Genomic DNA, 20,301 nt, shown 5'->3' with positions numbered 1-20,301 from the left:
ATTGCATGGTTTGAGCTGATTTAAATGAAATTATGCGAAAATAGCTATAAACGGCTAATAAAGAATCTAAATTTATTTACTTATGAATTTAAATTAATATAATTATTAATTGATATAATTAGAGAAGGGGACAAAGTAATGGATATAATTATTAATTAAAATTTTAATTTGACGAAGGATCCAGCTCACATTAGCTCAGATATGTCTTAGAGAAAGTAATAGATAATATTTGACAAAAAAGAAAAAAATAAAATAAAAAATATAGATATATTTATTTGAATCTCCAATCTCAAATAATTGTAGGACTCTTTTCGTTGATTTGTCAATTTCAGCATTAAAATACGTGACACCAACCGAGTACTTTCGCTCGTCTAGTTGATATAAAACTTTAATACATGTTACTAGACAATTCCATTATTATTTCTTTTGTTGTTTTGTGATGTCCCATCCATTGATTCGGAGTAGAACAACCCACGAAGTGTGGAAACTTTCCACTAGTAGACCTATTTTAAAAGCATTGTGGTGGGGGAAGTCGAGGACAGTGGATTTGGTTTGAACACCGTAGGTTGAAAGTTTTAAAATATAAACAAATATTTAAAAACAAAAGTAGAAACTTGAACGGTCACACAATGAACAAAAAATTCAATCAACCTTTAACGCCGTCTGTTTGTAACCCTGACCTTGAATCCATGCTTCATATGAAGAATAACGGAAGCACTTGGAACAACCGCCTGCCCTGTTTCTTGAACAATAGCGTAGTTATGGATAATGGCGGCTGCCACTATTTTGAGCTCAGTGAATGCCACTTGCTTTCCCAAGCAAGTCCTTGGCCCTGCGTTGAACGCCAAGAATTTGTAAGACGGCATGTGCTTGATCCTTCCTGTTTCTGATATCCATCGCTCTGGCTTGAACTCATTGCAATCCTTCCCCCACACATCGCTCATTCTTCCCAATGCATATAATGAAAATAGTATCTTTGTTTTGGGGTTTATGCGATGCCCTGATGGAAGAATGTCCGGCTGTACACACACCTTGTGCTGGAGTGGCACTGGTGGGTATAGTCTAAGAGCTTCGCATAATGCCCCATGGAAGTATACTAATTTATCTAACTTTTCGATCGAGAATATCCGCCATTGACAACGAGGTTCGCTCGTTGGAATCGTTGTTTCGAGCTCTTCTCTTATCTTTGATTCGACTGTCGGATTGTTTGAAAGACAGAAGAAAAACCAAGACAGAGCTGAACTGACAGTGTCTCTGCCTGCAATCATGAAATTTAAGACGGTGTCTCTTAACATCTTGTCGTTATTTTCTCTGTTTTTCATGTATGATGACATTAAATCAATTCCCCCTTCTGGGTCTTCGTTTTTCAGCTGATTCATGCTCTGTCTTTTGGCGGCTATCAATTTTGCGATGGTTTGATCTATGATTTCCCAAGCTTGTTTCAGTCTCTTGGCTTGTCCAATTTGGAATTTCTTCTGGAATTCCCATAATCTTTTGGGAAAAACATGGCGGAGAAAAATCACTTCCTCTACGTCGTCCATAGCTTTTGAGAATGGAACTTGAGGGAATTCAAGAGATAAGCTATTGAGGTCGAAGCCAGTGACGAGCTTACAAGTTGAATCGAACGAGAATCTCTGGAACAAATCTTGCAAATCCAACACCGACCCATTTTCACAAACACTTTCAAGTATTGGAATCAACCCTTGTTTCACCTTCTGCACCGTAATTTTCTCCAAGAATTGGAGAAAATTATGATGGCGGAACAGGGAATGAGCGGTTATGCGTTGAATTTTCCAAGCATCGGAGTCGGAATTGAAAATTCCGTCTCCCAAAACGTCGAAAATGTACTTGAAATCAGGGCCTTTTGGGTAGCTTTCGAAATTGGCACTCATAATATGGTGGATGTTTGAAGGGTCGACGGTGATCAAGAAGTCGAGACCTGTAAACCAAACGCCTTTGAAGAAGAAAGTAGAGCCAGCTTCTTGTAAGACTTCGGTTATACGATCATGGGCTCGGTGGATATGGCCGACTACGGTGGGCGTCATACCCAGGATGGGCCAATTCCATGGCACAACCCCACTCAATTTCGCCCTCCACATTCCAGAGATGATTATGAAAAGAAATGGTAAGAACGCAAAAAGGATTAATGAAAAGTCGGTGGAAGCCATTGGAGCTCTGCAAAACTTGGATTGGATTATGTTCATATATAATGGAAAACTGGTTGGATTGGGGCATGCGGGACTCACATGTTACAATCTCATTTAATTTAAATTAAGATAATACAACATTATATTATATTTTTGTATTTCCACGTTCTTATAAAAAAATGTTTCGTTTTCTTATCTAACCGGCGTAGGATCTCACAATCTAACTCCTTTGGTGCCCAACGTTATCCCTGACATTAGTTTATTTCTCTAATTGATGTAGAATTCCCCAAATCTACCTTCCATTGAACTCGGATTCAATGTCCTTACTCGCACACTATTTAGTGTCCATGCTCTTTATAGCTCAGCCTCCTTGGCACATAGCTTAATATTTGATATCATTTGTAATGACACAAGCCCAAAAAGGCTTTCTTAACTCGGTTAGGTAAGCATCTCTATCTGTCATGATTTAGAATAACCTTCCATCTCCACCGATCCATTATAATTTGATAATGGATTGAAATATTTCCTTTTTTTTTTTTTTATATATATCTTTTAAAAACTTTTAAATTTTATTCCTAATATAATAAAAATTATCAATTGCTATAAAAAAATAAAAAATAAAAAATAAAAAAATCGGAAAATGTAAAATATTAGATTGAAAAATCGAAATATTATCATTAATAAGCTAATACATAAATACATAAATGATGAGTGACAGGTTACCAGAGTTAATTAAAATACAATAAATAGCCGTACTTCATAATACATGCATAATTTATTTTCCTCCAAACTATATAGGTCCAAACATTCACCCCTATATAAATTAAAAAGTTATTATTATGATACAAAAAGTTTATTTAAAACATTTTATAAACCATTATTAAAATTCTTTTTAATTAAATTAAATATAAGTAATAGCACAGGGCTTGAGTAAACATTTTATGTGTTGAATATGTGTAGAACCCATACAGACGTGAATGGACCCATTTTTAAACTTACTTAAAAATATAAAAAGTTTATTCATTAATTTAAATTTATTATTTTTATAATTAAGATATCGACATTTTATCAATATTTTGTTGCGCATTTATGCTAAACGTGACAACAACATTTTCCTAATTTACATGATGTTATGAAAGATTGAGAACTTTGAAATGAACCCGTAAACCCTATTTTTAGGGGTAGTAAATGAGTTGGATACGTATTTTCAATTTCACTCGAAAATCATAGGCTATTAATTCGCGTCCCATTTCACACATCTTTTTCGATTAAATACATATTTATTGTTAAACTAACTCCTAATAACTAATTATTCTATGATTTAATTATTTCCTCAAATCTCTATACAATTATTTACAATTTCTGCCTAACATACGTTAGATGATGTTATATATATGTATATTTATTTTATTTTTGTTTAATTTTTTAATTATTTATTCTTGGATCACTCTTAAAATATAATTTTAAATTATTTAAAGGATGGTTTTTAAAAATATATATTGGAATTGAAATAAAAATCTTAATTAGATATTTAAAAATAAATAAATAAATATTCTATGAATTAATATATTAATTTTATTAAAAACTACGCTTTAAATAAAAAACCTATAAATTAATTCAAATAATTGAATTGAGTCTATTGTATAATAACTTTTCAAACAAAAATAAAATAAAGAAATATAACTAACTTTGCAGCTTGAAATTATTTTGCATTGATTCCATTCAGCTGTTAATATGTCACCGACTAAGACTTAAGTTTGTGATAAATTTTGGGAGGTTTTTGTGTTAACAAAAAAAATTATAATTTTAACCTAATTTAGCAAATTTTGGTTATAATCATTTAACTTTTTTTTTATATTGTTTTTAATATTTGTATTTATTTTTAATTTTATTCTCATTGAAAATTTGTTTTCTAAGTAACATTTGACTGCGGAAATTAATAATAATTAGCTGAATTTTCAAAATCTAAACCAGTAAAAAAGATTTTAAAATTTTGTTTTTATTTTTTTGGGCCATAAAAGGCCCAACTATACATTTTGTTGAACATTTTATTGGGAAAATTGATATAATTTAAAAAACTTTATTGGTTAAAATAAATATAAGACTAAATTAATAAAACATAATTTTGAAGTTGTATACTTAATAACTCTTAAAAACTTTTTTAAAAAATTTAAAAAATATAATATTGTTATTTTTAAATGAAAATGTTATTATATTGTTTTAAAAATATTCTTAAACTTAAAAAAAAAAAAAAAATCAAAATGGTTTTATTAATAATAAGAAGAAAAAAAAAGTTTTTTTTGGTTAAATTTGAAATGTGATTTGAATGGTTCAAAATTTGTTTGGTTAAATTTGAAACCACAAAAGAGGGATTTGAATGGTTAAGAGTAAAGGCTAAATTTAAGGAAGAAAAGAAAGGCTAAAGTTAAGGAAGGGAAGGAAAGTGTCTGTGGAATTGAATGTCAGAAATGGAATACAAATGGCAGTCTGTGTTTGAATGAGAAGCCTTTTTTGAAAACGCCATGGAAATCTTCAACCCAAAAACTCGAAGCAGATTGCTTCTTCTGTTCTTCATTTTGATGCTTCACGTTGCTTCATGCTTTGCAGAACCCAATAAGGCTCCCGAGAGGCCCTCTTTTGGGAACTTCATTCAAGAAACTGTCGCTATTTTGAAGAAATCCCATCCCTCTCCATGGGACAAGGTCAAATGTCTCATTCACCAAATGCAGTTGCAGTTTTTCCCTCCTAATTTAGAGTAACTTTCTTCCCTTCATTCCTAACATGTTAATTTTGGCTATAGAGCGCTCAAATCCGCTATATATATATATATATTCTACATGATCCTATATAGCTCTGATTGTGTGTTTCAGTTTTAGGAGTAGTGATGAAGCAAAGGGCGTGGTTGATGAAGTGAAAGAAGCAGTGGAGAAGAGCTTTGGAGCAAGCAAAGATGCAGTTTCGGAATCTGCTAAATCTGCAGCAAAAGTGATGGAGGAAGCAGTGGACAAGGTGAAAGAGAACCTGGTTGACAAGGACAAGGACAAGGACAAACATTCTCATGATGAGCTTTGATCATCCCTCTCTGTCGAAGGAGATCTTCCACTTTTCAACAACTTTCTATCTCTTCCTTTTCTTTTCGATCAGAAATTTGCATTCGAAGCTTTATGATTTAGATTGTGATAGAGATCTTAACCAGAAAACGATATGATAAATAGGCTTCTTGTGACAGATAAGGATCATTTTGTGCCTTACTACAGTCACTACCGTTCAGCATGAATGGATGAAGTCCATTTGCTTTTCTATTTATTCAAAGAAATCTTTGAGGAATGTTCAGGAGAGTATCTATTAAGATATCTGATTCTATCTTCGTTTGAAGAAATGAAAGTCAATAAATGAAACAAATCCAATAATGAATGCAAGAAAGCAGTGGCTCAGAGGGAAAGTCAATAAATTGTGAACTATTAAAGAAGAAACACTGTATTATAACAAGAGGAACTTGGTAAATTGAGAAAAACATTTCATAACATCTTCCAGAAAGCCAATAGTTGTAGGCCAATGTTTCACAACTCAAAATGCAATACAGGGTATGCATGGAAAGACCGCATTATTTACACACATCATGCCATATTCACTAAGATGAATGTGAAGCAGAAAGCTTAAGACATTCACTCTGGCATCTCCTAAGACAAATGTCGTTCCAGTTTGGTACTTGATGCTGGTTCACACAGACAGTGCGAGCACATGCATCTGTGCAGGCATCGAGTTCAGATAATCCACACACAGTCACGCAAGTATCGGGAATTGGGTCTTTCGAGAATGAGCCTACCTTTTTCAACATTCTCTTTGATGTGCAGACCCTCTCACAGACAAAAATGTCATCTGGATTCTTCTCCCTTCCCCTAGCAGTCTTTACTTTCTGCTCCTCAGAATGCCTCCTCCTCATTCTGTATGCTTGTCCTGCAACTACTGCTGGGATAGCTGCCCCCAATATCGACCACCATACTTCCACCATCAGCTCTCTTCTCCCTTGATGCTGCACCAACAGAACAAAATAGGGTGAACAGAGACTTCGTCAATCACGCATTCAACCATCGATTAATGTGGAAACGAAGTAATGTGGAGGGAAACATTCAACCATCAGTTGGGGAGGGAGCTCTCCCTTGTTTTAAAAAACCAAGACAATATATGCTAGCGGGGGGCTTGTGCAATTACAATAAAATAGGTAAACTCATCTACAACCTAAAAAGGTTCTGGTCGGGAGTTAGTTAACGAATTCAAGGAACAAAATTACAAGGATCTCTTCCCATGAGAAAGACAAACCAAGACAACAAGGGGCATACTTCTTCGCCAAGAGTATTGAAAAATTGATAGTTCTCATAGTTCTCAGATCAAATTTAAGACAGAAAGACCGGGGGGCAGTAAGTTATATATAAAGAGAAACGAGAACGTCGTTCTTGCTGTTACCTGTAACATACGAGTATTAGTCATTTAGCAACCAAACAACAATTTAAACAAGGAACACTCGTCTGCTAGTAGCTTAACTTGCTCGAACAAATCCAGCCATTTAGTAATCAAACAACAACCCAAACGAGAAAACTTGACATTTCGCATGCAAGAAAGAGCCAAATTCAGAAACAAGACGGGAAAATTGGTACAAAACAAGAAAGAAAAAACCAATTAACATATATACACAATCTATCTATACTATATATAAATTATCCGACTGATTCGCTGATAAATAAAGAAGAAGAGAGATGCTGGAAAGTTCTTGGTCGCATAAACAAGCCAATTTCAGCCGCGATTAAAGAGATAAACAGATGATCAGACTTATGCAAGAAATCGAAAGAATAATTATGTTTTTCAATTCTATTCGGCTAGAAAAACCTATCCTCCATTATTTCGTTCGACAATTCCAAATTTATGTTTTTCAAGTGAGGAGAAAGAAAAGGATGAAGATTAGGAGAATACCGGAAACAGCAAGAGAGTAGAAAATCAGCTCAAACTCTCTAAGAGACGGATGATGCGGTGGCACGAGCGGAAAAATACGGCAACGGCGGCACAGAACCGGAGAGAGGCCACGGTGAGGACGCTGAGCTTCTGAAAGAGAGTAGGAAATGACGGGAAGAAGATGATGACAGGGTTTAGGGTTTCCCTCCCTTTTATTCATTTTTTATTTTTTATTTTTTTAAAATCAATTTTTAAATATAAAATTCCAATTTTGTGAAGAGGAGTTTTAATTTCATATCTTTCTCCCTTCGATTCTCAAATTTTTTTAATTTTATTTTATTTCTGAAAATGTGAGACAAGGGATAGAAGAAGAAATCCATTAATTAAAAAAAAAAAAAATCAATTTATTAACCTTAAATAACAATTAATATATATATATATAAACAATTGTCAAAACAACAATATTTGCCGCCAAAACAGGATCCTGACTTACCTCGATTTCAACGAATTTGATTGGCCGAAAAATAAATAAATAAATAAATAAAGTGATAAAAATGCCAATTTCACGATCTCAACTCTCTTAATTTTTGGTAAACAATTAGTTTCCTAACTTAAAATACAAAAACTGGCACCATAGCCCGCCTCCGCCTCCGCCGTCGCCGATTCTGTTGCTAAAACCGTCAGAACGAGGCTCCGACCACCAGAAACGCCGGTATGGAGAACAACAGCGACGACACGCTGATCAATTCTCAAAAAAGAATTCCGATCGTCGTTAATCCTGGTGAAACAGGTAACAAGTTCACGACGTGGTCGCCATTGATGGATCATATAGTGCAAATTTCTTCTTCGAACAAGTCATTGGCTGATAATGTCGACGAAATCGATTCGAAAATCGATCGCGTTCTTTATTCTTCGAAGAATTTTAGGAGATTACCAATTTTTGAAGAGATGTGTCCGTCTTCCTCTGCGTCTTCGTGAGTTTCTTCCTCTTTTTTTTTTCCTTTTCAATTCCGATTCTTTTGATTCTTTAGGAGTCTCTTTTAGATTTGTGATGGAAATAGCGGATATATTATGATTCGATTATTGTCCTTTTACAGTTTCTTTTAGGTTTAAGATGGAGATCGCGATTCAAGAACCCTAATAATCGGTTCGAGATTAAGATTAAACAAAAAAAAAACAAAACAAAAAAAAAAAAATCAAAACATTTTATTGGGCAAATTTCAGGTATTTACACAATGGTACCTAAATTTCATGAGGTTCTTTCAGATATTCTTTTAACTTCTGACGACGCCGCGGGATAATATTTGAGGTCGTCGTTTGAGCATTAGTCGATGATGTACCGTCGTAGTCTATGTCACGGAGTGCAAAACTTAGGCTCGGTTTGGTCATAAACTTCGGGAAGATATCATCAACATCATGATGGTTTAGCTCCTTCGATGAGCCATCATCAACACGTGCCTCCCCTTTTAATACCTTCAATATCTGAATTAACAAATATAAGTATATTGTTTAGATTTATTCAATTTTAACTAATTCATTTTGAATTGATATTTTACTTTATTATTATCCAATTTGATAATAATTTTCATGCAATATATATACATGTTTTTATGGGACCAAAAAAAAATCAACCATGAATTCACAATGGAGACTAAATTAGAACAATATAGGGTCGGGCATATACGTTTAAATTCTATCATAGAACTAGAAAAAACTATGAGGCTGATGGCGTTGATTAACGGGCCAAAATGGAATATCTAATAGCACAGGGTTCGGACTCAGGCTTGGGCTGGACTATTACAAATGGTATCAGAGCTAGACACGGGTGGTGTGCTGACGAAAATGGATAATATCTACTAGCAACGGGCTTGGGTTGGGCTATTACAAATGTTATCAGAGCTAGACACGAGTGGTGTGTGCTAGTGAGGACGTTGGTCCTGGATTGAAAGATCCCACATCGGTTGGAGAGGAGAATGAAGTATTGCTTACAAGGGTGCGGAAACCTCTCCCTAACGGACTACGTCTAAGCCCAAGAGGAAAGGTCCAAAGAGGACAATATCTCCTAACCATGAGGGGAAGCGCCCAAAGAGGACAATATCTCATAACCTTGAGGGGAAGCCCGGGAGGAAAGTCCAAGCCCAGGAGGAAAGTCCAAAAAGGACAATATCTCCTAACCTTGTGGGGGAGGCCTGGATCGAGTCCTAGAAGGGAAAATCCAAAGAGGACAATATCGACTAACCTAATATCGTAAGACCGACGGGAAAATAAAGTCCAAAGAGGACAATATCTGCTAACGGTGGGCTTGGGCCGTTACAACAAATTCTTTGTAGAACTAGAAAAAAAAAAAACCATCCTAAAAAAACACCAAAGTTGTGTAAGCAAAGCCAATGAGTTCTTTGCAGATGAAAACAAATTGAAAAGCAGCAAGCAAGATAAGAACATATATGAACTTTACAGAATCTGAACAACAAAGATGATGATTTTCGTACCTCGCTCACATTCGGACGTAACCGAGCTGATAGATCAATGCAAAGCTTAGCAGCCATAATCACTCTTTGAACCTCATCATCATTGAACTCTACATCCACCTCTGGATCCATTAATACCTTTGGATCCTCACTGTTCAACACTTCCTTCGCCTGTGAGTAGCATTTTTATGAGTTCAGGCGCAGAAATTGTTTGTCAAGCCAAAAAAAGACCAAGTTCTTACCCACAGGACTAAGCTTCCTTGCCCTTCACCAACACCAAAACGATCAATGGGACGTCTACCTGACAAAAGTTCAAGAAGAACGACGCCGAAGGCATAAACGTCGATTTTATCACTGACCTTTCCATGCATGAGATATTCCGGAGCAATATACCCGAACGTCCCAACCACATCGGTGTTCACTACATACGACGAATCCGTTGGTCCCCTCATAGCAAGCCCGAAATCGGATAGCTGCAACGAACACAACAACATTAACTTCTAGGAAATATAATGGCATTGAAATGGCCTGTAAGATGATGCATAAACTTGGTATGAACCTGGGGCTGAAACTTCTCAGAAACAAGAATGTTGGAAGATTTAATATCTCTGTGAATAACAGGTGAAGAACACTCATTGTGAAGGTAGTTTAGTGCCTCAGCAACAGCAATAGCTACTTTGAATCTCATTTCCCATTGAAATTTACCTCTTCCCTTTTGGCCTGCCTTACACAACCATTCACACAATTGTAATAAGTTCAATGCAATCTCAAAGACGGCGAAAAACAGATTCCGGGCGTCGAAACTCACCGTGCAAATTTTCGTCCAAACTCCCTTCAGGAAAGTAGTCATATACTGAAATAAGATGCTCGTTTTCCATGCATACACCGATAAGAGGTGCGATGTGTTCGTGTTTGATCGAGGAAACGACGTCTAATTCCATCAAAAAGTTGTCCCGAGCGTCGTTGTTCGACTTCAGAACTTTTACCACAACAGACGTGCCATTGAGAAGACATCCTTTGTATACGCTGCTATATCCTCCCTCTCCTATGAGATTTTCTGTTTCATTATTCAATACAATGCTCAGGAACAGAACTTTACCATATAAATCATAAAAGGTTGCTGATTGAAACTGACCAACCTGCTGAGAAATCGGAAGTCGCCGTCCTTAGCTCGGCATAGCTGAAGCACTTGCAAGCCGATCGATTCGTCGTGATGGGAAGCTTCAGCTGCTTAGGTACATAACTAATCTGGGACTCCAAATTTGTGTCGATTGTATCAGTTGTTTGGTTAGACATGCTTGTCTCGGACTCGGCTTCTTGCGATGAATCTGATCGTTCCGAAAGAGCTGCAGGTCTAAGGGGCCAACCAGGTGTCTCTTGTTGAAGTTCATTCACAAATAAAGAGACTGAAAGGGGCATTCTCTCGTTGTGTTCGACTTCGTTACTGTCGTCTCCAACGTTTCGAAGCATCAGAGGACTGGTTTCTTCCATCCATTCATTCTGGTCCTTTGGTAACGCTGCAGCACCTGTTCTATTAGGCAGGCTCATAACCCATTGAACCACAGAAACATTTCTAGCTCTTTTTCTTATAACCTCATGACCTCCTTGACAACTTCTCCGTCGTAGAGGCCAACCAAGATTTGATTCAGGAAGCTGTCTTCGAACAACGGATATCGAACTCAGAAGAGCTTTCGTATTCTGACCTTTCACATTGCCACTTCTCGAGTCGGTTTCTTCGTCCCGATCATCGGAAGCAACAACTGCAAGGAGCTCATCACTATCTCCCTTTACTTCCTTTGCATAAACAACCTCGTTGAAATAGAACTCAGGCCTCAACTGTAGCTGAAAACCTGAAAATTTACGAACATCAGCAAACATTTAAGCAGCTTTTCCAAGTAGACAAGCTTCCACGACAAACCTCTAAACTGATCAGCTGTTGACTGTCGTTTAAATATGGTCTTCCCCTTATGAACAGCAAGCACAATGCTAGTAGCAGGTAGCTGATTGGCAAACCATTTGGCAAGTGCAACCCAATTCCTGGATGATAATTTCCAAAGAGTTAGCCAAATTCCAAACCATCTTGATGCACCTGGTAAAGTTAGCTCATCCTACCCGCGTGGACCTGTCGGGTCAAATTCTAGCACCACGGCCATAGATCTCTGCTTGGCTAGCCTCTTGGCTAAAGTTTCCCCTGAATCTGAACCCACAAGTTCATTCTGGAACGCATGCACTCAATCAATCAATCAATCAATCAACTAATAAAAAAACACCAAATGATTCTACTGGGTTTCCAATAAACAAACAAACAAACAGCTTATAACTCACTGATTTCATCACAGGAAACCCTTTTCTGAACTTTGGATCATATTCTGAAGAACATAATAGATATCAGAAAACCAGAACAGACAGTATTAACATTCATTCAGAAGCTTGATCGTGGTGGTCGCTCATACCTGATTCTTCACAAACATGGATGGCAACCAAATGGCGTCCCAGTTTGGCAGACTCTAGAGCACTGCCGTCGAGCCACCGTGTTCCGCCGCCATCGACTATTATCCCAGAGAACGCCGGCTGCCCCTTCTCGTCCAATCTCTCGCGATTTCCATTACCAAACCTTCTTCCATGATGGTTTAAAATCAAATTCCACGGACCAAAGCGAGCACCCACCATTTTCGAAGCTCGGATTTCTCTTACGGATTTGAAAAAAAAATAAATACCCAGATAGAGAAATCAACGAAATCGAAAATATTAATCAAAGTTATGAAAACCCCATGAAATTTCTTTGCCCCTTCTTTTCCGGACAGAAAATTCAGCTGAATGGGTTGATTTTAAACGAGCTGAACAGTGAAATTGTATAATCATTGAGGAAGATTAAACTGTAAGGAAACGTGAGGCGGCACGGGATCATAATTTGCTCATTACAAATTTTTTATTGATAAAACAGTAGTTTATCAATCTGGGACAGAGACGACAAGCTGCTAATTGGAATTAATTAAGAGAAAAATATTTAATTGGTACGCCTAATTGGACTCGTTGAAGTCAACGATTATTCCTGTTTTTGACCAACCATATTTTTCCTTTTAGCTGTCTCTCCCACGTCATCGCCCACCAACTCTTGATTTTTTTAATGTTTCGTGTTTACGTTGTTTTTTTTTTTTTTTTTTTTTTTTTTTTTTTTTTTTTTTTTTTTTTNTCTAATAAAAATTAAAAATTTAATATTTATATAAAATCTCATAATAAAAATTAAAAATTTTCATTGGGGATTTTCTTTTTAATTTAATGTTTATTATCTATAAAGTTTTAGTTTTGTATTTTATAGGAAGCTTTTTGTTTTTAGTGTTTTACCATTAATAAATGTTATTATTGGTTGAAGATAAAATCATATATGAAATAATATTTAGTAAATTACTGAAAATTTGGAGTAAATTAAAGACCATTTATTATTTACTAACGGTAAAGTTTATTATTATTACTATTTATTTATTTCTCTTTTGACTATTCTTTCTACTAACAATTCCTTACCCTTTTCAGACTTTTTTTTTTTTTTTTTTTTTTTTTTTTTTTTTTTTTTTTNCCGCTCAAACCCAATTACATGAAGTGCGAGTTTGGTTCGATGTTGAGTCGATGGATGTGAACATAGTGACTTTAAAAGACCTTCGGTATTGTCTTAAGAAAGACATTTCAATTTGAGACTGCAATATAACTCATTGTGAGGTCGTAAATCGAGTTTCGGGTTAAGATTACTACCTTTCCAAACTCGGTAGACTTATTCGCTTAGGAAATGGTTTTTTCGTTATACCAAGCGGAAAGAGTAGTAGTTGAAGAATAGGGATAGGAAGAAGATGAAGAAAGACAAATGGGACGATGTTTAGGATGAACTAATATCGGATCGTTACACCATATCAGAAAAAGGGCTTGCATGGTTGTGAATTCCTTCGTATGTTGTTATAACATAGCTTGAATCATCTCTGTCTCTCTCTACTCTCTTCTTCACTCCACACCCTCCACTCGAGCATTTGTAGTAATTCCTATCAAATTAGGGCACCGAGATTTTAAATTTAGAAATATACGTTCAGTTGTGTACATAACTGAAAACTAAAATTATTTACTAACAATCAATTTGAGTATCACTCAACAATAATTGACATGTATTAGATTAACCAATGAATGATTACCTTGGATGAGAGGTGTTCTTGACAGATTTTTTGCCATACTTTCTCCATTTGAAGCCATCATCTAAGATATCCGATACCAACTTTGTTCTAAATGCAACCCTATTGTTGCATCCACCTCCTCTCTCCTTTTTTCTTTTCTCCACTTGCATGCTATTATTGTCTATGGATGTTGCTTCCGTGGATCTCCTCTCCGCTCCCGTTCTTGCCTCTGTCAACAACGACGCCGTGGTCTCGGCTTCGAGGCCAAAATCGGGTAGTGGGTAACTTGAGACATCGAAAAGATCCATGAACGAGAAGGACGAGTCTTGAAACTGATGATAATCGAGGAAGAAACTAGGGTTTTGAAGGGGATTCATAGCCATGAAAGTAAATGCTTGAAATAGGAGAAAAATGAGGGAGCAAGTGCAAGAGAGTTGCTTTGTTGATTTTTTTTTTTTTTTTTTTTTTTTATATATATATATATATATATATATATATATATATATATATTATATATATATATATATATTGTTTTTATGATATTTTAGTGAATTAAAGTGATGTCAACATTATTTAAATAATTAATGTTTATATGGGAATCTATCTTATATAATTAATAAATGAAATTAAATATTTTTCTCACCAAAAACAAAGAAAAAAAATTTAAAAAAAATTAAATTCATGATAATGACATTTATATGCTTTTAGGCATTTATCTTTATTTATTTTTTAATCAATTTGCAAACTTAATTATAAATTAATATTAAATAATAATAATAATAATAATAATACATAAATTAAAAGTGATTTTAACTAAATTTTGTCAATTCAGTTATTTTTTTATTTTTTTAATTCAATAAATCCTATATGAAAATATATTTTAGTTCCCATAATCTCTATATTTGTAAAAATTAAAACGGGCCCATATGTCATCGGCCATCATAGTTTGTTTGGACATGTCTATCGAGAACTGACTCATGTGTCGATCACATCATTGGAAATCCATCCATCTGGGTTATATCGAGGCATGAACCCTCCCGTGTCCATGCTAAGTCATTTAAGGATTGCGTACCGGTCCTGTGTCCAACCTCCGATACATAGGTAAGGGTACAATGTCAACACGTACATGTTGTCTGACACTGTTCTTGAAAAACTACTTTCAAAAGAAGTTGTCCGAGACACTTATCTTGCAACGCTCACTTGACACATGTATGTGTTATAGGGTAACTCGTTTAGGCAACAGATGCAAGAGGTGATGGAGAGCGGTGTATATTAGACCATGATATTAAATACGTCGGTAACGAAGGTTGAATTTTAAAATAATTAAAAATAAAAAATAAAAGTTAATTTTCAACTATTGGCTGTTGACTTTGCACGCTCCTTTCTATAAATCAAAATCAAATGGCCCTGTTGTTATCTTCACCACAAAACTGTTCTATTGGCTCTCTCTCTCTCTCTCAAAGGGCTTCTTTAAGTTCATCTTTGATTTGGGAAAGCTATCATTTTGAAGGTATTTTTTTCTTTTTTTGCTTTTTTTTTAACTTTAATTAAACATTATATATAGTTTTTAAAAAATATAATTAATTAATTTTTTTTTTCCCCCTTGGTTAATCAATGTTGGCTCTTTCCTACTCGCCTTCCTGCCTATTCAAGCTGCCAGCTAGGAAGGTTCTGCTTTATTGACACGTGTCTTTACGTCAGGGGTAGTGATGTCATCATGTGATGTCACTTGTATTTCACAGTGTGTTCCACATCCTGTCTCACTCTTCCACCTGTACTTTCTTTTTTCTCTAGATAAAATATGGAAAGAGATTTAAAAATAAGTTAAATTACAAATATATATTTTTAAAAATATTTACCAATAAATCTATGAATTTTTATAAAATAAGTTTATAAAATAAATTTATAATTTTAAAATTTCTAAGCTAAATTAAATATATATAAATTTTAAAAAAAATTGAGTAAATCTGTAATAAATAATTATGAATAAATAAAAAGCGGTAAAAATGAGTAAATTGGAGTAGAAAAGGTAAATCATTTCAATAATATTTTATAAACAAAAATATAATATATAATCTAATATTTTACTGATATAATTTTTAAAGATTAAGAATTTATGTCATTAAATTACAATTTAATTATTAGTCTGAGATTTTAATTGAGATCAGCACATTGTGCAATGTGCAGGGTGAAGATTAACAATTTTATAGATTGGAATGATGTTTCATCTATTGAACTATATTCAAATTGACGTAGCAATTTTAAATTTTAGATATATAAATAATAAAAAGTTAAGATTTGAATAAAAGACTAACAAAAGATTTGGTCTTGAACGAAGTGGACAGGTGAAATGAATTTGAAAACTTTGTGTCCCTTTAATCACCTCAGGTTCGTTATTCGTGTTCAAATTAGCACATCACATGAAGTTCTAAAAGTTATTCAAGTAATGTCGAGTTACAATCACAATATCACAATTTTCCTTCATAATGTCTTGATCAATTATGAGTGTTCACACTTTAAAGGACATATCTTCAAAGAATTAGGCATACGTCGAGTAAGTTTGAATTAAAAGAATTAGAATTCGTGTGAAAATTCAGTTTTGAGGAACTTTCTTAAATGTTTTAATAAAAGTCATGATGGAGAGATTCGAACCGACAAAAATAAAATCACCATTATGCTCATCTCAGAGTGAAGGAACGACAAAAACAGTAAATGTTCATCTCTATATTTGTACGTGTTTATTATAAATTATGAAGGATGCGTGTCAACCATGTCGAAAAAAAAGGGGCATAATCACATTTACAAAATTGGACAGATGTGCAGTAGTGTTCAAATGACTTGAGAACCCGACCCACCCAAACTAGGTTGGGTTAGGTTAGATTTTGTTCGTTTTGAGTTGAGTTGAATTTTTTAAAAATTGAAAACAAAATTGGTCCGTTCATAAGTTAATATTTTTCTGGTTGGGTTTATCCGTCCAAAAAAAATTGCTTTTATATTTTTGAAGTTAACTGATCATTCAAATATTTACTTAAAATCGTGAGACAAAAAATATAAATTCAAAAAATAAATACTATCGAATATAAATTTTAATTAAAAAACAGAAAAAATTAAAAAAATTCTACGCCTCATAAAAAAATATGTATTGGAGGGAAGAAAAAAAAAAAACAAAAAAAAACAAAAAAACAAAAAAAAAATGAAAAAAATATCTGAACCACTCGATCTTAAAGAAAACAATATATCCTGACCGCACGATAACGATTCGCAAACATTTCCGACTAGTAAAAGGTGGCGGTTCGCATATAAACCTTTCGCCTTCGCCGTTCGCCGGACTAATCGCGACCGGTTTTCTTCGATGGCGTTCTCTTCGATTACCATGAAATGCCCCCCTGTTCTACACCTGCGAGCCCTTCCTAAAAGCTCTGCACCTCAAAGTTCAATTTCCTTTCGATATTCACCTACGAAATTCAGCCGGAGAAAAACCTTATCTATTCGATCGGTTTCAGTCCCAGGTACGCCTCTATTTTATTTTTTCCCCTCTGCTTTCCTCCTTGATTTTTGGGTATTATATTTGACTGTATCACCGTAGTTCATCGTTGTACTGTTTGGGGGAAAATTAATCAGGAATCTGTTTCTTTTGGATTGGAACTATGAACTTGGGAAGAACGTCAGGATTCGAGTTATTCTTTTAATTAATTAAACGCGGGATTCAATTTCTGGTTGCTTGGGATCGAAATTGTTAGCTCGTGGAAGTTTTATATTGAAATTAAGAAACAGAATTTTGGGGATTTTCTTATTGAGTTACACGGAAAATAAATTTCCCTGCTACTTGGAACGGATGATTTGTTTGTGAGTTCTAATTCGAGATCCAGTTAGTGATATACAAACCATGAGTGTGCATATTTGTTTTGTATCAATGCCTAAATGATTAGGATGGATTGATCTTCATGTGGGAGCAAAGATGTTTACTAATTCTTGTGTTTGATAGCATTGATCTTTAATTCTTTTTTAGAGCATACAGAATGGATTTGAAATGATTAAACAACTATCTTTCATGTTGAAACCACTCCGAAATATGTCTTAAATCAATTGAATGTTTGCTTTTATACTTTTAAATGCAATTTTCATACTATTTGAATGATTATAAGTATGTTTTGGAGTGATTTTGAGTATGAAAAAAAGTGATTTCAACCAATTTCAAAATCACTCCTAAACATGACATGTAATATGGTATTGTGAATGGCACTTTACCTTTGCCGCTTACTAGAGATCAAAGATAGAATCTACTGAATCTTGCAGTTTCTGCATATGAACTATGATGAGTATATTATGCGTTATGATCACAGTTTTGCATTATCATCTTATGTTGTTGAACATGTAAATTGTGATTTAACAGCTGCGCCAGCATCTGAGGGTATAGCACCGGCTATCTCATTAACCGATAATGCATTGAAACACTTGAATAAAATGAGATCTGAACGTAATGAAGATTTGTGCTTGAGAATTGGTGTCAGACAGGGTGGATGCTCTGGTATGTCCTACACGATGGAGTTTGAGAACAGGGCAAATGCTAGACCTGATGACTCAATTATAGAATATAATGGGTTTGTGATTGGTAAGAGTTATAGCTTTTCGTTTTTCGCTCTGAATTTCTAGTGGGGTTCTTAGATTTATCCTTTTCGAATTCATTATTTTTGTAGATGACCCATTTCTTTATATATATATATATATACTCTTAGTTCTATGCCTTCAAAAGAACATGGTGGATCTGAGTTGAGTTTTGCATGTTTTTGGATCGATACTTTCTTTCCCATGGAATGGTAGAGGGAAAGTTTTCAATTCTTCTTAGGATGAAAGAAGCTTACACTTTTATAAATTCGGATATAGACGGGCATTTCGTGAGCCATATGCCATAAATTTGAAGGACTCAATGTAACAGCTCAAGCCCACCGCTAGCAAATATTGTCCGCTTTGGCCCGTTACGTATCATCGTCAGCCTCACTGTTTTAACACTCGACTATTAGGGAGATGTTTCCACATTCTTATAAGCAATGCTTCGTTCTCCTCTCCAATCGTTGTGGGATCTCACAATCCACCCCCCTTGGGGACTAGCGTTCTCGTTGGTACACCGCTCAGTGTCTACCTCAGATACCATTTGTAATAACTCAAGCCCACCACTAGCATATATTGTTTGCTTTGGATTGAGAGATCCCACATCGATTGGAGAGGAGAACGAAACATTACTTATAAGAGCATGGAAATCTCTCCCTAATAGACGCGTGTTAAAAACGTGAAGCTGACGTCGATACGTAACGGGCCAAAGCAGACAATGTTTGTTAGCAGTGAGCTTGAACTAATAATTTTACTCAATAGTTCATAGTCTATCTCCTCTTGGACACTCGATGACTTGAAGGAATTGATATCATAAGTTTTTTTATGCTGACTGATAAGCAGGTTGTGCAACTTTTGTCAAATATACTTTTCTTTAATGTATACTATTTCAACATGAGCTTGTATATTGTTTCGATTCCTTGACAAATGCTCTCCTACTCTATTGATAAAGGAACCTAAGCATCTTTCAGTGAACTATGAAGGTATCATTTTATCTACTTCATTTTCGACTGTGCCCTCTTAAGTCGTAGGCTCGACGACGAATATCAGTTCACTTATATCACTTCCTTTATAGCTTGAGCTTTTGATACAAACTTCCCTCTCTGCTTGTTTTGTAGTATGCGATCCCAAGAGCCTACTTTTCTTGTTTGGAATGCAATTGGACTACAGCGACGCACTTATTGGTGGGGGCTTCTCCTTCAAGAACCCAAACGCTACACAAACTTGTGGCTGTGGAAAGTCATTTGCTGCAGAAATGTAGGATCATCATTTGTATATATATATATATATGAATGATTCAACACAAACTTGATAGTTTCATATTAAAGAAAACTTAGAACGTTGTATAAACTCTTAGTTTGGTAGGCGCTCGATCCTAATAACATACCTTCTATTACAAGTCTTGTGTTCGTGATGTTTCTGCTTCAGCCCTTCTGGAAAAATTAGCTCTTCCTGCCTACTCTCTCTTACAGATTCTGTTTTTGTTGGATAAAGTAGTATAGAACTATTGTATTCAATAAAAATAGGTCAAGTTATAAGAGGTGAGAGCCTCTCCCACCCCGTCTCTTAGTCGATCACGCCTCTGTTTGACTGCCGCTCGGGGATGTATCCAATTATGTCTTTGGACTTTTAAAGGTTTCATCTTTTTCCTCGAACTTTATATTCTTTTTAAAAAAAAATACCCTTGTTTGAAAATAAATATATTTTTCGTTAAATTTACACGATGCAAAAAATATACCCGATATTATTTATCCATATAAAATATTGGTTAATATTTAGATTTTAGATTTTGAAAAAAAATTAAAAAGTGAAATTTTTTTCTTATACCCACTAAAAGAAATGGAAATAATCTAAAATTAAGGGCATTTTGTAGAATTCAACAAAATAAAAAATGAAGAAAAAGAAGTTGATTAAGTACTGGTTTTCATTAGATCATATCCATCCATTTAGAATATTGAAGTAATCGTATCCAACGGT

General features: G+C 34.8%; 6 protein-coding genes across 6 annotated transcripts; 2 read left to right on the top strand and 4 right to left on the bottom strand.

Moving 5' to 3' along the window:
• Positions 1–344: 344 nt before the first annotated feature.
• LOC111803153 (alkane hydroxylase MAH1-like) lies at positions 345–2,211 on the bottom strand. The gene has a single exon (XM_023687440.1). The coding sequence runs from the start codon at positions 2,202–2,204 to the stop codon at positions 654–656; it is 1,551 nt and encodes a 516-aa protein (XP_023543208.1). The 5' UTR covers positions 2,205–2,211; the 3' UTR covers positions 345–653.
• A 2,380-nt stretch (positions 2,212–4,591) lies between these two features.
• LOC111804199 lies at positions 4,592–5,496 on the top strand. Its single transcript, XM_023688920.1, has 2 exons — positions 4,592–4,902; positions 5,018–5,496. The coding sequence occupies exons 1-2, from the start codon at positions 4,670–4,672 to the stop codon at positions 5,217–5,219; spliced, it is 435 nt and encodes a 144-aa protein (XP_023544688.1). The 5' UTR covers positions 4,592–4,669; the 3' UTR covers positions 5,220–5,496.
• Positions 5,497–5,627: 131 nt separating this feature from the next.
• On the bottom strand, positions 5,628–7,296 carry LOC111804198 (uncharacterized protein At5g64816). Its single transcript, XM_023688919.1, has 2 exons — positions 7,116–7,296; positions 5,628–6,180 (listed from the first exon to the last, which is right to left on the bottom strand). The coding sequence occupies exon 2, from the start codon at positions 6,157–6,159 to the stop codon at positions 5,779–5,781; it is 381 nt and encodes a 126-aa protein (XP_023544687.1). The 5' UTR covers positions 6,160–6,180; positions 7,116–7,296; the 3' UTR covers positions 5,628–5,778.
• A 982-nt stretch (positions 7,297–8,278) lies between these two features.
• LOC111804197 (proline-rich receptor-like protein kinase PERK2) lies at positions 8,279–12,413 on the bottom strand. The gene is made up of 10 exons (XM_023688918.1): positions 12,016–12,413; positions 11,888–11,931; positions 11,675–11,778; positions 11,481–11,599; positions 10,702–11,412; positions 10,371–10,619; positions 10,122–10,282; positions 9,805–10,035; positions 9,584–9,733; positions 8,279–8,576 (listed from the first exon to the last, which is right to left on the bottom strand). Exons 1-10 carry the CDS (start codon positions 12,230–12,232, stop codon positions 8,337–8,339), a joined length of 2,226 nt encoding a protein of 741 aa, XP_023544686.1. The 5' UTR covers positions 12,233–12,413; the 3' UTR covers positions 8,279–8,336.
• Positions 12,414–13,454: 1,041 nt separating this feature from the next.
• On the bottom strand, positions 13,455–14,093 carry LOC111803065 (probable WRKY transcription factor 51). Its single transcript, XM_023687324.1, has 2 exons — positions 13,738–14,093; positions 13,455–13,590 (listed from the first exon to the last, which is right to left on the bottom strand). The coding sequence occupies exons 1-2, from the start codon at positions 14,091–14,093 to the stop codon at positions 13,455–13,457; spliced, it is 492 nt and encodes a 163-aa protein (XP_023543092.1).
• A 2,865-nt stretch (positions 14,094–16,958) lies between these two features.
• On the top strand, positions 16,959–19,735 carry LOC111804310 (iron-sulfur assembly protein IscA, chloroplastic-like). The gene is made up of 3 exons (XM_023689065.1): positions 16,959–17,225; positions 18,110–18,328; positions 19,443–19,735. Exons 1-3 carry the CDS (start codon positions 17,069–17,071, stop codon positions 19,583–19,585), a joined length of 519 nt encoding a protein of 172 aa, XP_023544833.1. The 5' UTR covers positions 16,959–17,068; the 3' UTR covers positions 19,586–19,735.
• The last annotated feature ends 566 nt before the right edge of the window (positions 19,736–20,301 follow it).

Source organism: Cucurbita pepo, chromosome LG10, assembly GCF_002806865.2.
Source record: "Cucurbita pepo subsp. pepo cultivar mu-cu-16 chromosome LG10, ASM280686v2, whole genome shotgun sequence".
Taxonomy (NCBI): Eukaryota; Viridiplantae; Streptophyta; class Magnoliopsida; order Cucurbitales; family Cucurbitaceae; genus Cucurbita; species Cucurbita pepo.
The sequence above is the reverse complement of the archived record's forward strand: the minus strand, read 5'-3'. Positions and strand labels throughout refer to the sequence as shown.

Coding starts and splice junctions, on each gene's coding strand:
- LOC111804198 (XM_023688919.1), bottom strand. CDS start 6,159: ATGGTGGAAGTATGGTGGTCGATATTGGGGGCAGCTATCCCAGCAGTA.
- LOC111804199 (XM_023688920.1), top strand. CDS start 4,670: ATGGAAATCTTCAACCCAAAAACTCGAAGCAGATTGCTTCTTCTGTTC. Junction 4,903..5,017: donor TTTTTCCCTCCTAATTTAGA/GTAACTTTCTTC, acceptor TGTGTGTTTCAG/TTTTAGGAGTAGTGATGAAG.
- LOC111803065 (XM_023687324.1), bottom strand. CDS start 14,093: ATGAATCCCCTTCAAAACCCTAGTTTCTTCCTCGATTATCATCAGTTT. Junction 13,591..13,737: donor AAGAACACCTCTCATCCAAG/GTAATCATTCAT, acceptor CTAATTTGATAG/GAATTACTACAAATGCTCGA.
- LOC111803153 (XM_023687440.1), bottom strand. CDS start 2,204: ATGAACATAATCCAATCCAAGTTTTGCAGAGCTCCAATGGCTTCCACC.
- LOC111804197 (XM_023688918.1), bottom strand. CDS start 12,232: ATGGTGGGTGCTCGCTTTGGTCCGTGGAATTTGATTTTAAACCATCAT. Junction 10,283..10,370: donor TTTGGACGAAAATTTGCACG/GTGAGTTTCGAC, acceptor TGTGTAAGGCAG/GCCAAAAGGGAAGAGGTAAA. Junction 10,036..10,121: donor CTGAGAAGTTTCAGCCCCAG/GTTCATACCAAG, acceptor TGTTCGTTGCAG/CTATCCGATTTCGGGCTTGC.
- LOC111804310 (XM_023689065.1), top strand. CDS start 17,069: ATGGCGTTCTCTTCGATTACCATGAAATGCCCCCCTGTTCTACACCTG. Junction 17,226..18,109: donor TCGATCGGTTTCAGTCCCAG/GTACGCCTCTAT, acceptor GTGATTTAACAG/CTGCGCCAGCATCTGAGGGT. Junction 18,329..19,442: donor ATATAATGGGTTTGTGATTG/GTAAGAGTTATA, acceptor CTTGTTTTGTAG/TATGCGATCCCAAGAGCCTA.